This window comes from Talpa occidentalis, unplaced genomic scaffold, assembly GCF_014898055.3.
Source record: "Talpa occidentalis isolate TD23 unplaced genomic scaffold, MPIMG_talOcc4v2.1 talOcc4.9, whole genome shotgun sequence".
In the NCBI taxonomy this organism is placed as follows: Eukaryota; Metazoa; Chordata; class Mammalia; order Eulipotyphla; family Talpidae; genus Talpa; species Talpa occidentalis.
Window position 1 is genome coordinate 58,303,103 of NW_023605305.1, and position 27,576 is coordinate 58,330,678.

Sequence of the window (27,576 nt, forward strand, 5' to 3'; positions counted from 1 at the left end):
AGTTTTAAGCAATGTGGGATTGGAAGGGCTAAGGCTGGAGATGGAGCCATGAAGTTCAGGGCTTCTGGTGACTGTAGGGTGACACACACAAGCAAGAGAGGTTAGTGCAAATACCAAAGGATCCTTTTAATGTAGCAGTTCTTTAAAATCTTATCTATCTTGTTTAGTCATCACAACTACTCAATAGTTTTCTGAATTTGCATTAAGGAGGACCAGGCTTCCTCTTTTGCAGAAGGTGCCTGGAAGGACTGGAATCCAGACTTCTGATTCCAATGCGGACGCCATTCTCTAAATCCCTCCCTCAGATACATCATGATGGTATTAGGAAGCTGGGTCAGGGTCATACACAGGCTGCCCACCCCCCTGAGGTTCCTGGCATGTGTAGGTATAGATAACCCAGCTTTCCCATTCGCTGGCTGGCCTGGGGGAACTATCATTTTTACTAGGATGAAGTCATATATTAAATAATAACATGGTTTCTGTCAACATCAGGCCTTTAGGCCTTTGTTCTGCCCTCCTCCACAAACATATTTATATTGGCCCCAGCTAACAATATCCCACTTTCCATTTGCATTTGCAATCCCTTATGTCTCATCTGGTACATAATATGCAGGAAATTGGGCTGTAAAGGAACTGGCGGTAAACTTAAGACACTTTATTAATTCCACTTTCAAGTCCCCTGTGACAGTGAAAACTGAGGGGATGGGGATGGGGAGGTGGGGTGGTATTCAGGTTCCTGCACCAGAGCCCTTCTTTCCTGCAGATTGGTCCATATTTCCACTCCATGGACCATTTCCAAACAGTAACTCTAAAAGAAGCTGCAGAAAGCAGACCTCTGATAATAGGAATAATAGCAAGCCTCCAACACAGGTTTTTCATGTACCAGAATCCACGCTAGGTGAGTGACACACATTATCACGCTTAATTCTCACAATCCTTTGAGCAGATGCTATTACCGTTCCCATTTTTTCAGCAGAGAGAACTCCACAGGTTATTCTGGAAGCCCAGAGGTTTCTCTGCTCTGAGTCAATCAGCAATGACATGTTCTGTTACGTCTTGATTGTTCAGATACTAACCAAGTACCCTGATTTGGGTAGAGGATATAAAGATGAGTGCTCACAGGAATTGACAACAGACCACAGCGTAGTGTGAAATAGGGAAGCATGAAGGTGCTGGGAGAATGGAGGAAGCATCTCCTTTAGGCTGGGCTCTGGCCACTAAAAGAAGAGGGAATTCTTCCTCACTGAAGTTCTCCTTCTGCCCTAGAATCTGCCCAATTGCTTTTTCCCATAGAGCTCCACTTCATCACCTGCTGAAGGGCAAGGCTGCTGTAAGAGGCCAAACATGCTAGTTGAATTAACAGAATTCTAGCTGGAAGAAAATGGTAGATTTATTCTCAATTTAACCCAAAATCAGAGACATACCTATGACCTGCCATTCTCACTCATCTCAGATGAAAAATCCAGAGGATGATGACAACCATAGCCTGCTTTGCCAAAGACCACCAAGGTCTGTGAGTGTATGTGGGGTGTACAGGTGGGTTGGGGGCAGGGATGTGAGTTAAATATGGGCGCTGTCCTAAACTCTGTTAGGCATTTTGTCTGCACTTTCTCATTTGATTCATTTGTTTTGTTTATTCATTTAATTTAATCTTTTATACCTGCTTCCAAGGACTCCCTGGTGGCCTTGGGGCTAAGCCTCAGTGCTATCATCACTGGGGTCTGAGTTCGATCCCCAGCCAGGAAGTTAGCCCACACATGGCACAGAAAACCTCTCTCACCCATTGCTCCCCTTGGCAGAGTATTGCAGTTGGTCCACCTGTTCTGCTCCCCACTCTGTCTCTGGTGAATCCTCTCATCTCCTTGTACCTCTGGCCTACACCCCAGTTCTTCTATGCAAAAATAAGGATAAATAAATAAGTAAAATGTATACACCTACTTCCAGGTCATTGCATATCCTGTTAATTCTTTATAATTCACCTCCCCCCTGCCTCATCCAACTCCCCAAACCACCTACTTTCCACCTCTGAACTAGTGCAACAGCTTCCTCACTTGTCCCCACCTTCTTTCTGCTCATACCTGGCCCATCCTCCACAGAGCGGCCAGAATGCATTTCCGCCTGCAAATTAGAAGTGACACTCATTTAGTTAAACCCTTCTGTGGCTTCCAGACTCTTGGAAGGAAGTCCACATAGCACCATAAAATCTGGTCCCTGCTTGCCTTTCCCATCTCATGTCACATCTTTTACCCCTTACTCATCCACTACAGCCACATGGGCCATCATTCCACTCTTTGATTATGCTAAATCCTTTCCCTCTTTAGAGCCTTTGCTCTTTTGCCTAGATTACTCTTTCTTCCCCTCAATTCTTCAGAGGACTGGCTCATTCCATTCCTCAGATGACAGTGCAAATGTCAGCCCCCCAGGAGAGCCCTTTTCTCTCCCTAGACTACTATACTTCACCCGATCTTCTATTTGTTTCCACGTTTAGTGTCTATTTCTTCCCCCTTGAACCAAGTTCCACGAGGACAAAGAATTAGCCTGGTGGTGTTCACCACTAAATCCTTAAAGTCTTAACCTGTGAATTTACAAATGGATAGGTCAGAGCACAGGACCCCTCTGAAGGACCTCTGAGGTGAACATCTCAGGATGTGCTAATTTTGTAGCTCAAGAAACTGAAGCTCAAAGGCATGCTGGTTATTCAGACTCAGATCTGCATAGCTCCTAGGCCAGGTCTCTCATGACTACACCAGTAAGTTTCTCAAGGCCCTTCAAACACAAGGAAGAAACAGAATGCAGCATGGATGAAACTTGAAAGCATTATGCTAAATGAAAGAAAACAGACACATAAGGTCACCTACTGCATGGTTCCACTGACATAAAATGTCCAGGCAAATCCACAGAGACAGAAAGCAGATGAATGGTTGTTGGGGGACAGGCAGACATGGGGATCGATTGCTTAATGGATCTGGGGTTTCCTTTTGGGGTGCTGGAAATATTCTTCAATTAGATAGTGGTGATGGTTACACAACACCATGGATGTACTAAGTAACACTGAGACACATATTAAAAATGGCTAAAATGGTAAATCTTATGCATAATCTCCCCCCCTCCCCCCCCCACACACAAAGAGCAACGAAGATTTCCCAGGACAGTCAGGTACTACAGCCTTCTGGGGTCTGAGTCAGGCACCCACTGGAAGCCGTGGTCTTCAGTCTCCTCTGTTGTGTTGGTTTCTAATATGGGAACAAGCCATCTCTTTCCATTGTCCTGACCTTCTGCAGGTTCTGACTGCTAGCTTGGTGGGCTGTTTCAAAATTAGCCCTAATCTAAAAGAATAACATTTTACTTTGCAACTTCTTAATATTTCTCTTCATAATTTATCCTTTCTCTTTAATCAGGATAATCACCAATCACACATCTATATATATTTTAATCCAAGAGGAAATGGAGCCTGCTGAATACTGCTTTGAAATCCTATCAGACTGCTGTTCCTGGTTTTTTTTTTGTTTTTTTTTTAATTTCTATTTTAGCTCCAAGCAGAAAAGAAACTCACAGATACTATTCTGGAGAATTTGTGAATGTTTTAGACAAGGAAAGTCTCTCTGAAAGAGAACCAAGGGTAGTCCCGGGGCTTGGGATGGAGATCTGTGAATGCCTCACACATCTTCCCAACGCTAAAGTCAAAACCACATCTGTTTCCCAAGTTTAATGGAATGCACCTCATTTTGCTCCCAAACATCAAATCTCCCAGTGCACCATCAGAGTGCTTTTTCAGGAATAGGAAATCTGACTTCCTGATCTCCTTCCCTCTCCCCTCCCCGCCCCAAAGACCCCATCGCTGAATTCAATGATATAGACTAAATGTTGGAACCACTAGTAGGAAAGGACCTTCAGGACTCTGGAATGAAGCTACAGATGTTCACTGCATTTGTGGGTCCCTGGTGCAGGAGGGCTCACTGAGAGGCAATGGCTAGGGATAAGAAAGTATTTCACAAAGGATGGTACTCCAGCTGTTAGGTCAAAAATCTAGACTTAGTGGAATTTCAAGACAAGACTGATGGTTTCCCTATTGCTTTGTTCTACAATTTGATACATATTGAAAATATAGAAACTGAAGCAGATTCTATGAAAATTGTTATGGATTCAGTTGTTAAAACTGTTTCATATAATTGCAAATAGAATCATTGCCAGTTTGCAGAAATGCTGAAAGAAATCAAAGGCAGTGAATTTAATGATCTTGTGTTCCTTGCCAGTGATTGAATTGTGGAAGAAGTTTTACAAAGATTTACTGTGCTGTTAACTCCAAGTCAAGACTTTCTTGAAACAGAGGGATGCTTGCCAAATAATTATCAAAGACAAAACCTACAATCTGATTTACATTTTCTTAGTGATATACACTGTACAAGGATATGCTAAACCTGCAGCTCCAAGGAAAGGAGAAATTTATTGTGACCTATAGACAGTTAAGAGAAGATTGGTTATAATTGAAATATTTCATAACACAAATCAATAATCATGACTTTTGTACAGATAGTATGAATCAATATGTAAAAAATTTCAACTGTATTTAATAGTTCTATATAAACTGTAAAAGCTGCAAGAAAAAATTGAAGAATGCTTTGTTGGTCTTGATACATTTATTGTTGCTCTCCAATTTGTACAATATACCTTTGATTTCATATTAATATGGAGTTGATGAAAGAGCTGCTGAATTTCCTTAATGTGGATAGACATAATTTAGAAACTGATAGGCTTGTGGTTAAAGTCAATCAAGTCTTGTAAAAAAGTTGAACTAGTTTCATAATGTGGATGTGAATATTAAAGAAAATAATTTTTTGTGTTTTTTATTTGGTTATTGGAAAATTTTTGAGTGTAGTTGGAACAACTTGGGCATGTGAATCTATGTTTTTAATTACTACTTTTATAAACATAAGTTCAGAGCAAGTATTTCTAATGAAAATTCAGTATCCTAATTAAGATGAGCTGTAAATAACACACACACACACACACACACACACACACACACTAGATTTTGAATATTTAAGAAAAAATGCATCTCATTAGTACCTCTTATACTGATTTGATATTGAAATTATAATATCTTGGATATGTTGAGGCAAATAATATATATTAAAATCAATTTCACTTGTTTCTTTAATTTTTATTTATGGTTAATAGTAAGTTTAAAATATGACATATGTTGCTTGCATTGTGTTCCCAATGGGCAACATTGCTCTAGGTAAACAACACATCACTCATCATAGTATATTCTAAAGACCTTAAGAGAAAGTTAAGAGTTTCATATACGTACATAGAATGGCAAACCAGTACAGTGCTGGAATAATCTGCAGAGGTAGGGACATTGTAAGTTGACCACAAAAATATAAGGTCACCTGCTAGGTAACAGGTGTTTGTAATGATTTAAGCATGGTATATTTTCCACCCCAGGGGCAAGCACTAGTACTTGGGTTATTTCACCACTGTTCAAGTTATAGAGTAGGTTCCTGACTTACCCACTAAGCAATATCAAGAAAATTAAACAGCCTGAGTCAACCTTAGTTGGCCTGAGTGGCTGCCAGACTAATCATTAGTGTCACTAACCACTGGTAATCACTAAAATATGTATTTTCTAAAGATAAATGATACTCTGTAACCATGAGTGCACAAGTTAGTTAGGGCAAGATGCATCAACCTGTCAGCATTATTTAACTATAATAATTGGATTTATGATTTGCACCTGGCTTCAGTGGATTCCTTGGGGTTTTGATGGTTGAGACATGTCACTTGGCTGGAATGTGCCCGTGAGACCAGCTCACTATAAAAGATCTCCACTATGAACTGACTTTGGACTTCTTGATACCCAGCTGCTTCCCATACAAGCCAGCAGAGCCTCAAATCCTGCAAGCAAGTGGTATCCAGTGGAACATAGCTGTAAGAGCTGTGTTCTGAGCAATTTGGACCTTCTGCATTCCATATCCATCTCCTGCTGCTGCTGTGCTAGATACCTTTCCTGAATTAAAACTGCTCTATGAAGATAAGTTGTTTTAGTTCTGTCCGTTCAACCACCAAATATGTAAAGTAACTAATGTGTCATTCATGTACAAGATCATCAACTGATCACTTCCCTACAAAAGGAAGAAATACACTAGCCTGGTTAAAGTCTGAAACCTGAGGTCCATCTGTTTGGGTTCAGATTGAGGCTTTATCCTTTGTGGGGAAGGGATGCATCTTGCCCTAACTAACTTGTGAAGTCATGGCTACAGAGCATCATTTATCTTTAGAAAATACATGCATCGGCTAAATGTATAGTCCCCCAAAATTCATGTGTTGCAACATATCCCCCAATGTAACAATATTAAAAGGCAATTAGGTCAAGAGGGTGAAACCCTCCTGGATGGGATTAGTGCCCTATGAAAACTCTCCTGCCCTCTTTCCACCATGTGAGGACACAATGAGAACATGGCAGTCTACAGCCTGGAAGATGGCTCTCACCATAATCTGACTAAGCTGGCACTCAGATCTCCAACATCCAGCCTGTAGAACTGTGAGAAATAAATGTCTGTTGTTGTTTAGCCACCCTGTCTAGGGTACTTACAACAGCCTGAACTAAGACAGTGAGTTACTTCATCCACAAGCTTGGGAACTCATAGCACACACCTGATAGGATTCTATCAGTTTTGCAAAATTTTATAAAGATGCCTGGCATGAATTGCATTTAGTATTCACCATAGGTAGCAAATTATGTCCTCAGAGTTCCATGAAGCTAATTTCTAGAAGTTTTCTTTCCCTGTTTTTAGTCCCCCCAGAATCCACAAACATTGAAGTCTTGATGCAGAGTAACCCTTTATACAAAACAAAATAACTTGTTATAATAAGAAAGAGCAGATGCATGACCACTTATGAATCTTTCCATTTTTTAGAAAGGAAAGTAAAACACTAGGTTCTCTTGTTAAAGCTGTTGAATGGTTAAGATCAAAAGAGATGAAAAAAAAGTAAAAATTATAAAAATTATATAGGCAAAATAACCATCACATCTACACCTTCAGTTCTGCTCTCTGTCCCAGGTGCCAGTTTTATAATTCAAACTGTTCACTGGATGTTCCCCCTGCAGGCTGGGCAAGGGTAGCAACTTTGAATACACTATCTCTGACTCACATTGTTTCCTTCCAGCCTGCCTCTACCTCCAGCTTTCTCAGGGGTATTGGTGCTTGTGCTGGCCTAGTTTGCCCAGATTCATTCCATGCTTTTCCCTGCTCTGCTCAGCATCCACAGGGGAGACTTGCAACCTGCAAGTCTCAGGTTGCCTGAGTTAGGTAGTTTCTTACAAAGTTCCCCTAATAGAGGCACTGACTGGCATTTGGAAGTGGTGAGGAAGGAAGAAGCCAGGTTATTTCTCCCCCTTCTTTCTGCCTTGGGCAATCAGCAGGAACATCTTCTTTTGGCTCCAGCACCTACAGAACCTGTTTGCCATCATAACAATCTCCCGGGGTTTGGTTAAACCACCTTTCTCTTTGTCCCTCAAGTCTGTGCTACTTCTTCAGCTTCTATCTGGTGCTGAACTTTGAGTATTATCATCATCCTTTATTGGTTTCTCAACAATTTCATCACTTGTGTAACCAATTCCCTATATTAATTTCTCTGAGCTACATACTACCAGTTGGTTCTGCTTTCCTGATTGGACCCTGATGATGCAGTAGGCATGTGATTATCAGACAGAAGCTCTTGCTGCTTTAAATCTTCTGCTATCAACAATATGGTGTCAGGGCAGAACGGTGGAAGTAGAAAGAAAATGCAAAAGAAGATTGGGAGAAGGTGCTTCTCAAATCTAGGTAAATGCACAAGAAATCACTGGGTGTGATTTGATAAAATACAACCAGTGGGCAGTACCCTGAGAGATTTGAATTTAATTTGTCTGAGGTGAGCATGGGTAATTTTTAAAGCTTGTTGGTGATTCTAATATAGAATTTGAATTAAGAAACATGGCCCGAGATAATGAACAGTGACTGTTGCTCTGGGATCATGTATGTATGTAGATGTGCGAATGTGTGGGTATTAAAGTCAGAGAGAGAGAGAGAGAGAGCGTGAGAGAGAGAGAGTTGGAGAGAGAGGAGAGAGAGAGAGAGCACAAGAGAGAGAGAATGAACATGAGAACAACTGTCAGAGAAGCAATAAGGTGAAATTGTTAACACTGACACTGATAGAAAAGAGAGACCAAAGATCAAAAAGAGAAGAAGAAACCGGAACTTTAGGCTGTAAAAGTCTCCTGCTAATTATGTCATTGATGTAAATAACTGATCGTTAGGCTTGTCACCCCTTAGCCCAGTCAAGATTATTTATAACATTTCATTAACTGTTTTTGTTGTAAGACTCGTTGTTTCTCTCAGAAAGCTCTATGACTGTACAAATCGATAATGAATCTGTATTCAAAAACAAGTTAACCCAGTGTCTTTATTTTCCCATCAGCCTTCAGGGTCTGCCAATCAGGCAACAAGGCCATCTGATCAGTGCTTAAAAACCCACGTGAGGACATCAGGGGGCTGTCTCCACTACATACACTGCCTACTGCTGTGAACCCCTCACTGAACTTCAAACAGAGGCACTCAGTTCTCAGGCAGGCACCTAGGAGAAAAAATACTACTGCATTAACTCAAGTGAAGCAGAGTCTGATACCGACTTAGCAAAACAGTTAACTACTCCCCCTTCATCCAGCAGGACACATGTCAGGACACTTCAGAATTCAGTGGTGGAGATGGTGGGAGAGGGAATTCTCTGTAGAATCATTCTCACTAGTTGATCATGCTTGGAAAGGCACATGGCAGATAAAAGAGGACTACAAACATCTCAAACCGGAGAAAATGAATCTCAAAGCAAATTGCGTATAATTCAGAAGAGGGGTTACTACATATAATAAATGAAATAACAAATTGAGTTTCAATGAGTCATAAAATTTAGACTTAGAACTCTGAAATGATATTGAACTCAAGTACTTTAGCTTTCAAATAGAGAAAATGGGGCCTAAAGAAGGTAAGCAATGTGTCCAGGATCACTGGCTAGTGAGTGACACAGAAAAGAGCCAGAGAGTGCCTTTTTTCTAAGTCTTTGCTTCTCAAAGTATGTGGTCCCACAGCACCAGCTGGGATTATGTTAGAAATGCAGCCTCAGGCTCCACATAGACCTATACCTTCCAATCTGTATTTTAACAACACCCCAGGTGACTTGTATGCACTTTACAATTTGAGAAGCACTGCTCTGAACTTTGATTTTGCTGAGCCTTTATGTTCAGGTGAAAAATTTCCTCTAATTTCTGAAAAGTACCAACCCATTTCTGTAGCTTACAGCTGAAACCAATGTTAAAACTCGTAAGCACAGAAACAGAAAGTGTAAATGATGTAGCATGAGGACTTGTACATTAATTTTATTGTGACATCCACTTGTGTGACTTAAAAAGAGCATCTAAGAATCAGAGACCTGGAACATACGATGAGCTTGATTAAAAAAAAAAGTATACAGGAATGAATAAAACTTTGTCATATATGGAGAAAATAGTTTGAGATATAAACTCTCCATGTTCAATTTAACACACATTGGTTGAACATCTACCATGTGGTAGGTGTAGAGAAACATTCATGACTAACGAGTAGGCCAGGAAGCTCATGGCTGGTAGACAAGCTTTTAGAATGTGTGCTCCTAGAAAGCAAGTACTTATCTTTCCTCTTCTATTTTGAAATGTTCCTGCACACAAAGGTACATGTTGCCAATATTCACAAGTATGGCTTTAATGGGAAGCTTTCCACACTCTATTCATACAGTGGGGATTGTTGAGTGATAGGCGTGGATTGGGATATAAGAGCTTGGCTTCTCAACCTCCTGTACTTTTGGATCTATCCCCCCTGGGATTGGGAAATCCTTCTTATCTAATCTCTCCACATTCCCACCATCTGCCCCTTCTCTGCAGAGCACCGAGTCTCAGGCGGGTGAGTAAAGAAAAGGAGGTTAACTTCTTTACTGGAGCAATTGGCCCTGTGTGTCCTGGGCCAGCTGCTGAGTTACTTCCTGGTCCCCTCTCTGCAAGGCACCTCTGCCCCTGACCTGCCTAAGTAGCTGTGCTGAAAGTTATCCTTGAGTTTATCTTGAGTTGAAAATTATATTACTGCTTCCTGGGCTGGGCCAGCACCCAGCTACACTTCTTCACTGTGGCTAAGACTTGGAAGCAGATAAGAAAAGGAAAGAATTCATCAAAAGCTGGTCATTTTGTCTTTCTGCAGAGAGGGACTCCAGTCAAAGGTCAACAGGAAAAAAAGAAATAAAGGCTTCAAACTTCTCTTGTTGAGGTTCACAGCATGGAATGCTGTCCAGCAGAAAAATCTTGCTGGGAAAAAAGCATAGCCTCTGCTCAAATAGCCATGATGATGATGATGCTGATAATGATGATGATAATGATAATGATGGTGATGATTATGATGTCACTCACATTATTACATTTCTAATATATACCAGGCACAATGCTAGCTACTTTATACCTGTCATCTTATTATTTCATTTATTCACAACAACCCTAGGTGATAGGTACTTTACTTTTTTCCCATTCCCTTTTTACAAACTGATTCTACCAATCTCAGAGGAAGAAAGAAATACAACTTAAATTCATTGAACTTTAGTTGTCTCTCAGACCCCATGTGGGACTTTTCATGTCATAAGATAGGTGACATAGTGGAGTCAGTCAGTCAGTAAATATTACCTCATTCAATTAAAGAATTCTTTGTGTTAAAAACTTTATATTCATGATCTCATTACTACTAATAACAATTTTATGAAATAAGTACTGTTATCACTATCTCATTCACAGAAGATGATACTTAGGTGTCTATTTTTAAATGTTTTTACAAGTATTTCTGGCTGCTGTCTATGTTTTAGACAGGAAATACAGTGAAATACAAAGCAGACAAGGTCTTAAGTTTACTTTGCTGACAAATGAATGAGAACAAGTTAGGAAGTGATAAATGCTCTAATAGAATGAAGCAGGGTTATATGACAGAAAAGGACTAGGGGTTACTTTAGATTCAGAGCTCATTTCTGAGAAGGTGACATTTTAGGGGAGAACTGTATGACAAGGAGTTTGTCATGCAGAGATTGGAGAACCAAGACTTCCAAGCAGACAGAACTGCTGGAATAGAAGTCCTAAGATTGCAGAACAAGGCCGGAGCATGCAAGGAACAGAACCTTGGCTAGTGTCACTACAGTTGGGTGATTGAGGTGGGCATAGGGCACAGACAGGCTAAGAGGAAGGCAGAGAGCCTTCTAGACTAGAGTAAGGAGCAGAGAATCTACTCCAAAAATGAAGGAAAGTCCTAAGGTAGGTGGAGGAGGTAAGGTACTACTAGGGTAGAAGATATTTTTAAGAGCTCCCTCTAGTTTCTACAATGAGAAATAACCAGTAGAAGGCAAAAGTAGATGAAGGTAAATCAATACTAAGGCTGCTATGCAGAATTTTAAATATAGAATCTCAAATATGACTCAGAGGAGAAAGGTAGGCAGAAGTGGAAAGCACTTGCTGATCCTCTAGAAGGCGGATTTTTCAGCCTCTAGCAATCTGAATAAGCAGTATGAAGGCAAAGCTTAGGCCTTCCACAGAAAGATTCTTAGTAGTTTCCATACAATCTGGTTGACAGTCGGGCATTTTGGAGGTGGCTGATAAACATTTGTTGAATTGAATTAATGCTTATGTTGGACTAGATCTGTATCTATCAAAAAGTTCAAAACAGGGCCTCCCCTGGTGGCGCAGCTGTTGAGCGCTGGGCTTCGAAGCTGCCCACAGCCTCTGCAGCACCGATTTGATCCCTGGCCACCCGGGAGGGTCCCACATGGCGTGCAGACCTCTCCTGCCACGCCCGCTGCTCCCCTCAGCAGTGTATTTCGTCAGTCTGTCTGTTCTGTTCCCCACTCTGGCTCTGGTGAATTCTCTCACCCTCCCGCGCTTCTGACTGTACCCAGTGCTTGTATAAATAAATAAATCTTAAAAAAAAAATTAAAAAAAAAAGTTCAAAACGTATACCAGGAGAAAGTCAGGCCAACTTGAATGATAGGGAACTGGTGTTGCCCAGATCTCACCAGGATATAAGTCAGTCAATGGAATGATCCTAAAGGATTAAAAATGCAGAAATTATATATGAACTAGGTTCAGTTATAACTTCAACAAGATGAGAATCAAACATCTTCCCTGGAGAGCTGTTTTGGAGCAGAGGTGATATATATAAAGAACACCAACACATAGCCTTGATTTAGGGAAGAGGTTCAACAATAGGAAGCTGCTGATGGAATGAGAACAGCGACCCTCACGAGCCCACTAAGATGGCACCCAACCAGCACTGTTCTTAGACAAGGAGACAAGGACAACAAAGGACCCTGAGGAGGCAGGGAATATAGAATGGCAGAGAAGTCTTCAAAAACCTGTTCCTCCATAAAAGCAATGAGAACATTGGCCAAAAAAAAAAAAAAAGTGAAAATCACATTCTTGGAACCCTGGAAATCAGCCAAAGACTTGCAACACTCTGAGAAGTATTTATTCAAGGAAAAAAAAAAGACTGAAATTTGGTAAGGACAGAGCTCTGTGGAATTTTTACTTGCCCTATTCCCATCTCCTCTTCTGAGTTCTGCGGTAACCTTGAAAGTCAGCTGACTCGCCACCACAGCAGCTGTGAAAAGCAGCAGCCCAGCATTGCTTGAAATGGGGGAGAAATGAGGAAGAGACTCAAAAACCCCATCTTCAGAGAACTGGCACAATGGAGTTGTTTAATGGCTCTCTAGAAAAATCCCCATTCACGGGGCTTGTCTTTATTTCACTGGACTCAGCTTCTTAGTGGGACACTTGTTGAGAAATCCATAGCAGTACCAGTTGGAGAAACAAAAGCCTGGCCAAAAAGCTCAAAAGCTCAAAGGGAGGATCTCAGAAATGAGATGCTCATAGGGTTTTTGAAAACTTCTGACATTCCTGGGGATACAAAAGGATGTGCTTAGGTAAGGGGCTGTGTGCATGCCCAGAAAAGACCTGATAAAGCCCTAAGTTCTCACATCTGGCTAAACTGGAGTCCCTGGTCAAGCAGGAAATGAAAGCAAAAGCATAGTTATAAACTGCTGCAGAATTGAAGGTATGTCCCAAAATACACATGGAGCCCCTTGGTAAAGAGTGGGAAACTTACCAGTTCTTGGAAATTTCTGTCCAATTGTTAATCATTAAGCTAACTGCAGAGAATTCAGTACCATACATGCCAATGTATATAAACAATGCAGAATTATTCCAGGAAGTTACTAAATAGACAGCAGTAACAATAACAACATAACATCAGGAGAGGTGATATGATTTCCAGAGAGGCCACAGTATAATATTTAGATAACTATTTTTCAATAAAAGGTAGTTCTTTGCAAAGATCAACAAAACTGAAAAACCTTTAGCTAGACCAACTAGGTTGATCAAAAAAAAAAAAAAAAAAAAAAAAACACAAATTACTAAAAATTCAGGACTGAAAGAAGGGAAATCATTACTAATATAAAAATTAAAAGAATACTAAGGGAAACTATAATATGTACCAACAATTTAGATAATTAAATGAAATGACAAATTCCTAGGAAGACACAAACAACAAAACTAACTCTGAAAGAAATAGAGTATCTGAGTAGACCCTTAAGAAGTAAAGAAATTGTGGGCCTCCCCTGGTGGTGCAGGCAGTTGAGTGTCATGCTGTGAAGCTGTCTGCAGTCTTTGCAGTGCAGGTTGAATCCCAGTCAGCAGGCAAGGGTCCCACATAGCACGGCAGACCTCTCCTGTCACGCCCACTGCTCCCCTCAGCAATGTATTTCATCAGTCGGCCTGTTCTGTTCCCCACTCTGTCTCTGGTGAATCCTCTCACCCTCCTGTGATTCTGGCCTGTACCCTGGCTCTTGTGTAAATAAATTTAAAAAATTAAAACAAAAAAAGAAGTAAAGAAGTTGAATTTACAACTTTGAAACTTTACACAAAGAAAAGTTTATGTCTGAATGGCTTTACTGGTAAATTCTACCACCCATTTAAAGAAAAATGAACATAAAGCCTTCACCAACTCTTCTCAAAAAATAAAGGCAAGGGAATACAACCCAACTCATTCCAAGAAGCCAGTTATCCTGATGTTAGAACTAGGCAAAGACATCACAAGAAAACTATAGAGCAATATCTTTTATAAATGCAGACACAAAAATTCTTAACAAAATACTAGTGAACTGAATCCAGAAATATATAAAAATGAATTATAGACCATGACCAAGTGGGAATAATTCCAGGAATGTGAGCATGGTTTAATATAAAAAAAAATCAATCAGTATAATACATCACTTTAATGTAATAAAGGACAAAAACCCCATGATCATCTCACAGAAAGAGCACCTGATGAAATTCAACACCACTTCAACAAAATAAAAAAGAGAACTTTTTCAATTTGATAAAGGACACCTAAGAAAAATTCAAGCTAGCATTTTAAAATTTTTCCACTTAAGATCAGGGGAAAGTATCAGAATGTACACTCTTACCATTTCTATTCAAGGTTGTACTGGGGGTTCTAACATAGTTACTAGGGGAAAAAAAATAAAAACATCCAGATTGAAAAGGACAAAATAAAACAATTTCTATTTGTAAATGACATGGAAATCCTAAGGAATACACAACATATTTAAAAACAATCAGAGTTAATAAATGAGTTTAGCAAAGGTGCAGGATATAAGATCATATGCAGAAATCATTTGTATCGCTATAGTGCAGCAATAAATAATCTGAAATGAAAGTACAAAAGTAAAGCAATTCCATTTCCAATAAAATGAAAAATAAAAATATTTACAAATAAATTTAACAGAAAAAGAGCAAGAGTTGAACTCTGAAATTTACAAAACATTACTGAAAAAATCGGAGAAATTAAATAAATGGAAAGACACCTCAAATTCATGGATTGGAGGATTATAATTGTAGATGGCAATACTCCCAAATTGATCTACAGATTCAGTGCAATCCCTATCAAAACACCAGCTGCCTATTAGGCAGAAATTAACAAGCTAACCCTAAAATTCATATGAAAACATAAGGGTTCCAAAATAGCCAAAAAATTCTTGAAAAAGAAGAACAATATCTGAGGATGCAATGTCATTTTTATGTGTCAAATTATTAGAAAAAAAGACAAAGTACAGCTACATGCTGTATCATGCATGAACCTGAAACCATCATGCTAAGTGAAAGAAACCACATACAAGAAGACAACAATTGTGTGATTCTACTTATATAGGATATATAGAATAGGCAAATTCATAGAAACAGAAAATAGACTAAGGGTTATAAGGACCTGGGAGGAATTTCTTTATGAGATGAAAATTTTCTAAAATAGGATAGTGGCAAGGTTTATACAACTCAGTGAATATACTAAAAGCACTGAGTTTTACATTTCAAAATGATGAATTTTATGGCAGGGGAACTATATCACAATAAGAAAGGAGGAGGGGAGCTCCCCGGTGGCGCAGTGGTTGAGCGCTGGGTTGCGAAGCTGCCTGCAGCCTCTGCAGTGCCAGTTCGATCCCCAGCCGCCGGCGAGGGTCCCACATGGTACACAGACCTCTCCTCCCGCACCCGCTGCTCCCCTCAGCAGTGTACTTCATCAGTCTGCCTTTTCTGCTCCCGACTCTGGCTCTGGTGAATTCTCTCACCCACCTGTGCTTCTGACTGTACCCAGTGCTTGTATAAATAAATAAATCTTAAAAAAAAAAAAAAAAAAAGAGAGAGGAGGAGGAGGAAGGGGAAGAAATGGAGGGAGAAGAGGAAGCAGAAGAAGGAAGAAAGGGCTTTGTACAGGGCCCACATAGAAAAAGTCCATAGAAAATAAATTTAGTAAGAGTAAAGAGCATACAAGGGACCTTTCGTCTCGGGATCTGGCACTCAGTATTGGCACAGTTTAACCAAAACCTTAAACATCCATTCCAGTGATTAACACTGTTCTGGCCCCAGGGATCACTTCTCTACCTCTCTTGCCCTGTCCTTGCAATAGAAGGCCACCATGGTTATGTATCAGAAAGGTTTGTGTCTTGTGCCACAATACTAGTGGAGGAGATGGTCACTGCTTGGAGCACAGGAAGGATTGCAGTGTCAACAGCACTTTCACAAGCGAAAACATAAGCTAATCAACATGTCCAATTCTTCCTCCCTATTTGAATGCAATCGATTCTTGCACAACAAACTATCATTCCAATATTTACCAAGTATTCAATTTCTTGTTTTTCTTCATATTCTATTCAGTGTTTCTGAAAGTTCTCAAAATTTTAAATTGTACTTTTAAGAGTTCACATGAATGAAAAAATTTGCAATATTCAGTGCTATGGGTTGAACTGTGACCCCCCTACAAATTTATGTGATGAAGTCCTAATCCCCAATACCTCAGAATGTGATCTTATTTGGAAATAGGGTCTTTACAGACATAATCGAGTTAAAATGAGGTCATTGGGATGGCTTGCAATTCAATATGTCAATATAGCTGATATTCTTATAAAAGGAGGAAGATCTGGAGATACACATCAGGAGAATGCCATGTAAATATCCAGGCAGACATTGGGGTGATGCACCCACGAGTCAAAGAATGCTGACAGATTACCAAAAGAAGAGAGAAGTTTTCCAGTTCTCAGAAGAAACCAGCCCTGCTAATCTTGGACTTCTAGCTGTTGGGACAGTGAGACAATACATTTCTGTTGTCTAAGCCACTTAGTTTGTGGTACTTTCTTCCAGTAGCCTAGGTAAACTAATACATTAAGTGTTGATATTACTCTTACATTTTTACAGGTACAGAATAATCTGTGAAGCATGATAGTGATTTTTTGATGCAATTAAAATAGTTGGGATATATTCTGCAATCATGATGATCATATGACCTCATTACTATATTGGAATATGACAAACAAAATTCTTAGTTTGCTAATAAATTTCTTAGCAAATCTAAGTATTGCTTTAAGAATGTCATTGATAATTGTGGTTGCTACTTGCTCCAGGGAGTATGGTTTCTCTAAATTAAAATTTGTCTTAAAAAATAATTACAACTCAGAAAAGTTTGTCTAATTTGGCAGTGTTGTCAATAAAAAACACACTACACAAAAATCTTATATAAAACAACACAGGTAGTTATTTTGCTAAAATGAAGGTAATAAAAAATTTAATGGAAAAATACATAAAAACCTATAAATTATATATAATATTTCCGGCCCATGTACAGAACATCAAGATATACATAATAATGATTAAAGTAGTCCTTTTTGATCATTCCTGACTTTCAGTCATGTAAGAATCATAACTGCATGTTTTTTTTTTATTTTGTCATTATGAAGGTATATTTGTAAATGTGGGAGGACAGAACATATTTCATTTAACAGTTTGCTAGCTTGATTTACAACTTTAAATACTTAGACGTGTGGTATGTGAGCCTCCATTTGTACTTATGCCTCAGGCCCTATAATTGTCAAAGGTGGGTCAGGACTCAACAATGATAGAAGAAATAAAGCCTGAAGCTATCAGAAGCCTAACTAACATCTCAAACTTGTTCTTCCTACAAATTAAAATGCCATCCTGCAAGCTTCATGTGAAAACCTTATGCAGCACTTAGCAGGAGTGACTAGCAGCTCATAGGCTTTGTTTCTTTTCTTTTCTTTTTTAAAGATTTATTTATTTATTTGTTTGTTTGTTTATTTATACAAGCACTGGGTACAGTCAGAAACGCAGGAGGGTGAGAGAATTCACCAGAGCCAGAGGGGAGAGCAGAGCAGGCAGAGTGACGAAGTACACTGCTGAGGGGAGCAGCGGGCACGGCAGGAGAGGTCTGCGCGCCATGTGGGACCTTCTCCCGGTGGCCTGGGATTGAACTGGCACTGCAGAGGCTGCGGGCAGCTTCGCAACCCAGCGCTCAACCGATGCGCCACCGGAGAGGCCCATAAGCTTTGTTTCTTATGTCAGTCACCAGAGTCTCAAAAGCCCTGAAAGTCCTTGCCAGTATAGTATAATAACATAGGGCTGTGTAGTCCTGTGGTTTCAAATGGTACTCAGTTTTCACCACGTTCCATATACCTAATATATTTCACTGTCCCACATATAAGGGTTGGATAATGGACTTACATTTTATTTCCTTGCAGTAATCCTGCTGTGACATCCTTCCAGAAAACAGAGCAATTTTATAAGTGCACTTGAGTCCTACCTTACTTTGGCAAAAGTACTGTGCACTTTTACAAGAGGCTTTCACAGTGAACCTCAATGTTGTGATATTCCCATGGCTATCATGGTGTTACACGCTACCTGTAGCCTTGTAAGTAAGGTTGTCTGCTTGTTGGAGGCTATAATGATAGGAAAGGGAACTGACATTCTATATAGGAGTTAGTCTTAAGAAGAGGGGAACTCTTAGAAATTGGATAAGAGGTAAGCAGTTGAGAAAGGAGGAAGAAAAATACAGTCATTGGTTTCTAAGAGAAAGAGAAAAAAAAGGGTATCGAAATGCCAGTGGGTGATGCACAAGTATGAAAACTGAGCTACAAAAGGCACCAATGTATTTCCTATTTTGATTGCATTTTATTGCAGTTTTCTTTAAGCAAATATAGCAACTATACATTTCATGTTACTGATGACTAATGTGATGGATAATTGGACAGCTAACACAAAACAGGCTATTTTTAGCTGTGGTTTAGCATCTTTAAAGAATTTTAATACCTTCTCCATAAATATCAGCTCACAAAAGTGGTATACCATCTCTGTATAAAATTCAAAATCATGAGAGACTCAGACTCAGTACATCAGAAAAGTGGCAGCAAAGAATGAATGAAAAGGGCAAGAAGCAAGGACATATCTATATTTAAAAATAACTTTGATAATGAGAAAGAAATGCTCTGATGCAAGTAGAACTGGCAGTAAATCAATAGTTCAGTGCTTATTAGGACAAGCAGATTAGTGAAACACATTAATCAACCTGGGATACAGATTATCAACTACATTTGAAACACAGATTAACAGGAACAAATAAAATACCAGGGTGGGAAGTATTTTCACAGCAAGGAACAAAAGTTTCCCTCTTTGTTTAAGTAAGACTTCAAAAGTATTTCACATATCAACCAATAGTGAGATCATTTAAAAAAAAAAAAAGATTGACTTCAAGAAATACAAGGCACAGTGAACACTCTTCTGACCTGTTTGCAGATCAATCAACATTTTCTACCTGGGCAAGTAGAATGCAATTAGCACTGGGGTGATTTTAAAGACTCTTTTCCAGTTGCTTTTAACTGGCTGATGTAATAGCAGAGCAGTGTGGCTGAAGGCCAATGTTTATTTTTACCCATTACCTGTTTTATTAATGGGATTGTGGGTCACTGGGCCTCCAGGCACACACAAATATATTAAAATATCCCACACTATAATTAAGTGGCACAGAGGGGATTAGAGCAAATTAAGTGGCTGTTATACTTGCCATGGGTGTAGTCTAGGTTAGACATTTCGATGCTTTCATGGCAAAGTCCAGTGAATTTTACTTCAGAAATTTACAAAATAGGGAACATATTTTCTTGCAATCATTTTATAAATGGGTCTTATAAATGGGCTATCCCACCAAATAAAATTATACATAAAGAAAAAGGCATAAATTGGATGCTTCCTGAGCAAAAGAAGAGAATGTCCTAACCAGTACAAAGAACAAATGCACCAACAATAGTCTCAGTTAAAGAAACTGCAGCTTTAGGCTCTATTACCAAGTGACTTAAAATTTATCAAATGTCAAAGTAACTCAATCCAGACATAGAGCTTTCTCCTTCATGTGAGTCAGAGTTAGTGCCTCTGGGTTTTTTAAAGGGAATAAAAATAAAGTGATCACCTATTGTTGACTTGCTCAATAACTAAAGTATCAGAAATGCTTGCAGAAATGTACAACAGTCCCTCTTAAGCTAAAGGCTAGAGTACAGATTCTGACACCAGCACTGCATCAATCTTTGTTTGATTTTACCAAATCCATTATTGTAATTAAATAATTAATCTTAAAATAGCAAATGTAACTAGATCTATACTTCAATCTTCAGAATCAACATTACCATGCTTAAAATTTCTGCCCAGGCTGGTCTCCTGTGAATCTTCACATGAGAGAGAAAGCGTAATGGAATGTGGGCAGGACAAAATGGAATGAAATCTGGAAACAGTGTTTTGGCCCAAGCAGAGCACAACATTGCCTTTGCCCTAGAAATCTCTGGAGGAACCCTTAGCAAAGACAAGTGAGGAGATATAAAGTACTTACGAGGATCCTGGACTTGCCGTTGGAGGGGGGCCTGAAGAAATGAAAGAAAAACAAAAGAAACAGTCATTCTAAATTATTGGAAGGTGAGCAGGGGTCTAGTCAAACCATTACAAATTAAAATTCTTAACCACCCCAAGGTGATATTTATTTTTCTGGGATTTTTATTTTGCTTGAGTTTCCCCCGCCCACCTCTATGAAAAATCATTCCAGTGAGAACGTGTTGGTAACTCACAGTTCAGAGCCTGATAAATGCTATGACAAGTGCTTAAAAATGAGTCAAGAGAGTAGGCATCCTCATGATGTCGGGAGTTTCCAGCGGGGGTTGGGGGTTGCATGAGGACACTGCACAGCAAGCAGGGATCTTTGATGTTTCCAAATTCTCTAAGAACATCCTTCCTCAGAGGAAGGGCTCACTGATACAGGGGCTTAAAGTAGGGGCAATGGAGTCAGACAGATCTGGATGTCACTGATGCTCTGCTGTTTACTAGCTGGACAGCCCTGCCCATGGTACTTAAAACGACTAGGCCTTGGTTTCCTGATTTGTAAGATGATGGGTACAACTTTAGGGTTGCTGGGCACTTAGATATTCTCTATGTGCTCACCCCAGAGAGGCTGAAGGCCAAGGTCAGCTCCACTCAGAGATCACTTACCAAATTTGACAAACAAGACCCCAGTGGTAGAAACCACCTTCTTGCCATTTGTCGCCACACACTGGAAGTAGCCCGTGTCTGTGGTGTCCAGGTTTCTGATCCGCAGCCGAGAGCCATAGCTGGTTGCCCGAAAAGAGATCCTCCGGGGCTCCTGGACCACAGGTGCGTCATTTTTGAACCAGCGGATAGTGGGAGGTGGATTCCCAGAGACTTTGCAGTGCAGTTCTGCTGTCTGTCCCAAGGAGGTGGTGATGTTATTCATGGGTTCATCGAGGGTCAGGTAAGAATCTGTGACATAGGGCAAAGGAGGCGGATGAGAGCAGCAGACAGCTGAGTGCCTCTAAGCAACCCAAATCCACTCCAGGGTGCCCCAGGAGCACAGAAACTGAACAGCAGCAGCAAGGTGGAGTCAGGCATGAAATTATACTTTTACCAAGACCCCATGGCTGCTAAACAATCACCACCGAGTCTGCAGATTGGAAAGACATTTGTTATTACCTATAGTATAAAACCTAAAGTTTTAAAAAAAACTAGACAGTACCAATGGATAAATGTACCTTTTAGACCAAGACAGCATGAGATTTTGTGTTTTAGAGTATTTAAAAAAAAAACTCCTTTGTTACAAACTTAAATAATGCGATGAAGAAGAGAAAAAAATTTAAATTCACCTCGAATCTTCCAAACCTCAAATAATACAATTTTAGCATTCTGGCAAAGATCCTTCTAGCATGTCTGCTTTTGATAAGAAGGAAAGCATGAAAAACTGGAAAAGTAGGAGCAATGTATTCAAACCCACATAGCGCAACATCAGGAAGGACCCCGGAAATCTTCCCGCCAAGGATGATATAAGGGTTATGAAGGCAGGGGTCTCTGGCAGACAAAGTAATGAAGTTATGAACATTTCCATAACCATGTTCATATCAACCACATGTTATAATATATAATTCTGTGCATTCAACTTTTAACTGAGATGTAATTTATGTTCTATGGAATGTAGTTACACCATTCTAGAAGTACAGACAGATGCATATACTAATGTAACCAATTCTCTTATTAAGACAGAACAACATCAACACCCCAGAAAGTACACCTAAGATCTTCTGTAGTCAATCCCTACCATAATGGTTTTACCTATTCCTTCAACCCCATACCAGACAACTACAGCTCCAATTCCTACTATCATTAATTTCACCGGTTCCAGAATTTTGTATAAATCAAATCAAAGTGTAAGTACATCTTGCATTCGGTGTCCTTTGAGATTATATTAAACTATTTGATGCTGAAATTAATTTTATTTAAGTGTATTCTTCAATAAGATGTTAAATATCATATTGATATTAGTTGTGGAACCCAGTCACGGAGAATGTAATTTATTGTTCGAAAATTAAGTACAATAATTTTTAAACTGGGCTATTATTTACATAGATGAAGTTTTGTTTGATTTCATGTTCGCTGACCGCCCATCCTTGAGCAGATGCATGACCATACCCTCCCATCGCCTTCTGCCCTTCTCTTAGTGCCAACAGACATTAGACAGCTTTCTTCACTTCAGAGCTATAAACGCCATAAAAGCAGGCATCCCGAATGTTTTGGTCACTAAGGCATCTTTCAGTGTATCCTAATGTGTAGCAGCATTGTTAGAATTCTCTACAATGATGGAAATATTCTATAATCTGCATTATCTGATTAGTAGCCAGTAATTACTAGCCACAGGTTAAGCTATTGAGTATAAGAAATTTGACTAAAGCAACTGAGGAACAGATTTTTTTTTAATTTAAATTTAAATAGCTACATGTGTCTAGCAGTTACTGCATGGAATATCACAGAGAGAAATTTATTGAACTTAATTGAAAAATAACCATTTTTGAGACATTAAACTAGCTAACTTAACCACTCAAATGGCTATAAAATAGTTTTATAAATGACCAAAATCAATAATTTAAAAATTCAATATTTGCTTTAATTGAGTAGGGATGTTGTGAAAGTCTGGGGAGCCCTACAGGAGTGTGCCATGTGTGGTTGGCATTTATCATTGTTGTGGGGTGGAATATAGGTAAACATGACCATCACTTGCTGTGTGACATAATGATACTTCTCATCTCACTTAAGCCACTGAATAAATATCTTTCACAACAAGAATCATGAACTCATGAATGACTTTGTATCTTTACATTTATGTTCTAATCTCTATCTTTGGACATGTTTCTTTTTCTTTTAAATAGGTTTTTTGAGGCAACATTGATTTCCAACACTGTCTATGATTTAAGGGTATAGGTTCAACTTCTACAAATGTAAGTTATCATACTACGCACATTACCAAAACATCAACAATCCTCCACCATACTGCACTGAGCCTCCCTCCCAGCTTGCTCCACCCACCACTATCCCCTTCTGGTAGCCTTAACTATGTAGTCAGATTGCAAGGGTTTGTTTTGGATTATTTTGTCTGTTTCTTTGTTTCTTTCTATTCCACATGAGTGAAATCATCTGGTATTTGTCTTTTTCCATCTGACTTATTTTGCTTAGCATAATCCTGTCCAGTTCCTTCCATGTCACAAATGGTAAAATTTCAAATTTCATACTTTTTTTTAATAGCTAAGTAGTATTTCATTGTGTATATATGCCATCTTTTTATCCATTCATCTGTTGTTGGGCCCATAGGTTGTTTCCATAGCTTCGCTACTGTAAATTGTGCTGCAATGAAGATAGAAGTGCATATATATCCCTTTGAATTAGTGTTTTTGCATTCTTTGAATAGATACTTAAGAGTGGAATTTGCTGGATCATATGGTAGATCTATTTTTAATGATTTAGAAACCTCCATATGGATTTTACAGAGGCTGAACTAGTGGACATGTTTCTATAATCAGTAAACATATATACTCAGTTCGTGATTGTATTTGCTCAATGATAGAAGCATGTGTTCCCAAGATGTCTGAGTTATGTCAGAGTAGAGAGACCAACGAATAGGTTACTTTTTGATGCTATCTTGATTTTACAGTCCTATCACATACCTAGAAAATGGGTAACTATGTTTTCTTTGTAGAAAACAAATGTAGAAATAGCCATCACATAACAATGCCAATATAAGCATACTGATTAAAACAGTCAAATACAATTTGATTGATGGGGTTTGAACCCCAGGTTTGCCCCTCCACCTATTGTGTGACCTTCAGCAGGTAACTTAACCTCTTGGTACCTCTGTTTAATCATTTGAAAACTAGGAATAATAAGCAGGGTTCTAACTGGCCAAAGTGTTAAGAGGATTAAAATTAAATGGAGCAACCCATGGCAAACATCAACTACTATTTGGCAATAAGTAACCCTTAAATGTGTTCATCAATTCTATTACCAGTATCTACATTAATGGTTTCCTTATAATGCTTTTACTCTGTATCCTGTTACTCTCTAACAATCCAGTGAAGTAGAAAAGGCACATTAATTATCATGCCCTCCAGGGACAGATGAGGGAATCAAGTCTCAGAAATCAGCTGACTTGCTTATGGACCCACAGTAAGACACATGCTTTGACCAAAGCAATAATGTTTGTTCCCTCCCTACCTCTCTCCTTCATCTCTCCCAAGCAGTTGCTTCTCAAGTCCCAGCAAGCTTTGTGGCCAAGCTCACGTAACATATAATGTCAAAAGGGGAGCTACAACTATTTGTCTTGACTCTAAACTCTAGCTGCTTTGCATACCACAATTTCAGACACACTGTGCTTCAAGTCTTTTCTTCTAGGAACATAAATTAGCCAAGAGTCAAAGAGTTATGTAACTGGCTGGAGTATTTCAACTATACTCTGAAAGTGGATTGAAATTTATGGAAAACAATAAAGTTAGTATGGGCTGCAATCAACCCTCTGCTGGTTCTGTTACGTGTCAACTGTGTGACCTTGGGAAAGTTATTTAACCTCTCCTTGTCTCCGTTTTGTTACCTGTGAAATCAGTATAACAACTGTCTCTTTCTCATAGGAGGATTAAATAAAATAGTACCTGGAAAGTGCTTAGAATAGGGTCTGACACAGAGCAAACAGGCTATGAACGTTTCTGTTATCATATTACCTATTTTTTACTTTTTCTTTTTTCTCACAAATATCTTATTCTTAAAGGCAGGGCACGATCATCCATCCAACTCTTTGGTTTCCTGGTCAAATACTGTCCTGAATTTATAGAACTGGGGTGAGACCACTTGCTGAAGACCACATAAGTTATAACTGCAGGCCAGAGAGGTGAATTTGTCCATGACACCCTAATAAAATACCTGAAAACAAATATGAGAGTTCTAGTCTAGTGGCTAGCTCAAGCACTTTGTTTTCAGAGAGAGAAAAGAAAATGTAAACAAATCTTTGTGTTTCCTGAACAAAGGAGCCTCGCAAAAACACAGGCAATTTGATTTTAACTTTTTACTGATAAAGAAAAATGCTCAAAGTTGCTTGCCATCTGTAGCTGCTTGCTTAGTAAGTAGAACAAGCAACTGGTCTGGTCCTCAGTTTGGCAAAGACTGGAAGCATCAGAACAATATTTGGTCTAAACAACATGAAAGCATTTTGTGACTGGAATAAAATAAAGTAAAAATGCATGTCTGTATCATTGCTATCAGTCTTGTTGTTAACAAGCCCCTGGCCATGGGCCATTCTCTTCCCCAGAACCAGCTGGATCCTTCTGTAGCAGCCTCATGGGCCACATGAAGGGATCCCCTCTCATCTCCAACCCAAATTGTGGTGTGACCATTGCATGTTCTGAACTAGCCTTCTTTTCAGATGACACCTGGGCATCTCAGCAAAGAGGCCTGGTGCAGAGGAAATCTGCAAACTGGACCTGATACCTGTTCTGCCAATAACTAGTTGTTTATGTGAGGCAGTCACTTCTCCCTGGGCTTTGGATTCAAGATCTGTCACATGTGCCTGTGGGGCCTACTGTTCTTGGAACAGTTTATGTTTCTAACATGCAGCCAAAGAATCACTGGCATGTTCTGACCCACTGAGCTTAACCCACTTGAGCTTGCCAGACAAAGCAATGTGGCCTCAACATTTAAACCTGGTTATTTGTACTTTTTCTTGGTGGCTTGCTTCAGAAGCTCTGACAAGTATGCTTGAGCTGTGGAAGTGTCCTCATCCTTTTTCCCTTCTTCCCTAGACCACAAATGTTGAGATGGTAGATGGGTGAGTGGGAGGTGGGTATAATCTGACGAGAGAAAAAAAAATTACAGTTTTGCTGACTCTACCTTCAACTCCATGTCCCTGAATGACTTATGTCTCCCAGGGGTGGTACGATTAATGATGATGACACTCCTGACAATGATGATACAATAATGATGATGATAATGAATACCAAAATGGTACTTATTACTATGGCAGGTGTTACAAGCTATTATTATTTCCCCCATTTTACACATGAGAACTTAAGACACAGAGGGTAAGAAAGCTAAGATCACACAGACAGTAGGTAGAAAAATCAAAATGCCAGCAAGTTATTTTGTGAACATAAACTAACTGAATCTAGTTTATACGGAGAGGCAAAACACCCAGAATAGCCAATATTGAAGGAGAAAAACAAAGTTGGAGGGCTGACAGTAACCAACTTCATGACTTACTGCAAAACTATAGTAGCCAATACAGCGTGGTATTGGTGAAAGAATAAACAAAAAAATCAATGAAACAGAAGAGAGCGAAGAAAATGACCGACATATATATATAGTCAACTGATCTTTGCAAAGAATCAAAGGCAACAGGCTTTTTAACAGAGGAATAACAGGACATTCACATTTAAAAAAAACAACAAAAAAGAATAGAGATTCAGACTTTACACTGTTCAGAAAATTAACCCAAAATATTGACAAATAATAGGCTTAAATGTAAAATATGAAATTATAAAACTCCTAGGAGATCCCATAGGAGAAAACTTAGAGGGCCTTTGGTATGGAGGTGACTGTTCAGATATAACAGCAAAGACATGATCCACAAAAGAATTAATTGGTAAATTTGAATTTATTAAAATTAAAAACTTCTGTTCTGCAAAAGACAATGTCAAGAGAGTGAGAAGACAAGCCACAGACTGAGAGAAAATATTTGCAGAAGACACAACTGAGTAAGTGTTATGTAAAATGTACAAGGACACATTAAAACTCAACAATAAGAAAACAAAGTCCCCAGTCTAAAAAATGGGAAAAGACCTTAACAGACACTTCACCATAGTAGATATACAAATGCTAAAGCAGCAAATGAAGAGATGCTATGTTTCCTGTTATCAGGAAATGCAAATTAAGACAATGAAAAACCCATTACACACCTATGAGAATGTCAAAATTCAGAATATTTACAAGAAGTGAAAGTGAGGATATGGAGCAATAGGAGAATTGTAGGGCAGAGAAAATTCCCTTGGTGTGATACTATAATAATAGACACATGTTGGGCCTCCCTGGTGGCAGAAGCGGTTAAGCACTGCACTGTGAAGCAATCCACAGCCTCTGCAGCATGAGTTCGATCCCCGGCCGGCCAGGGAGAAACCCACATGGCGCAGCAGACCTCTCCTGTCTCGCCCGCTGCTCCCCTCAGCAGTGTATATCAGTTAGTCTGCCTGTTCTGTTCCCCACTCTATTTCTGGCAGATCTTCTCACCCCCC

At 39.3% G+C, this 27,576-nt stretch overlaps 1 protein-coding gene across 4 annotated transcripts in view; it reads right to left on the reverse strand.

Moving 5' to 3' along the window:
• Positions 1-27,576, reverse strand: part of ROR1 (receptor tyrosine kinase like orphan receptor 1) — a 335,132-nt gene that overhangs the window by 104,275 nt on the left and 203,281 nt on the right. For all 4 annotated transcript variants that reach the window (XM_054691317.1, XM_054691318.1, XM_054691320.1 and 1 more), the window contains 2 exons: positions 20,957-21,244; positions 20,307-20,337 (listed from right to left, as the gene is read on the reverse strand). In XM_054691317.1, the coding sequence (XP_054547292.1) occupies positions 20,307-20,337; positions 20,957-21,244 (319 nt within the window). The remainder of the gene's footprint in view (positions 1-20,306; positions 20,338-20,956; positions 21,245-27,576) is intronic.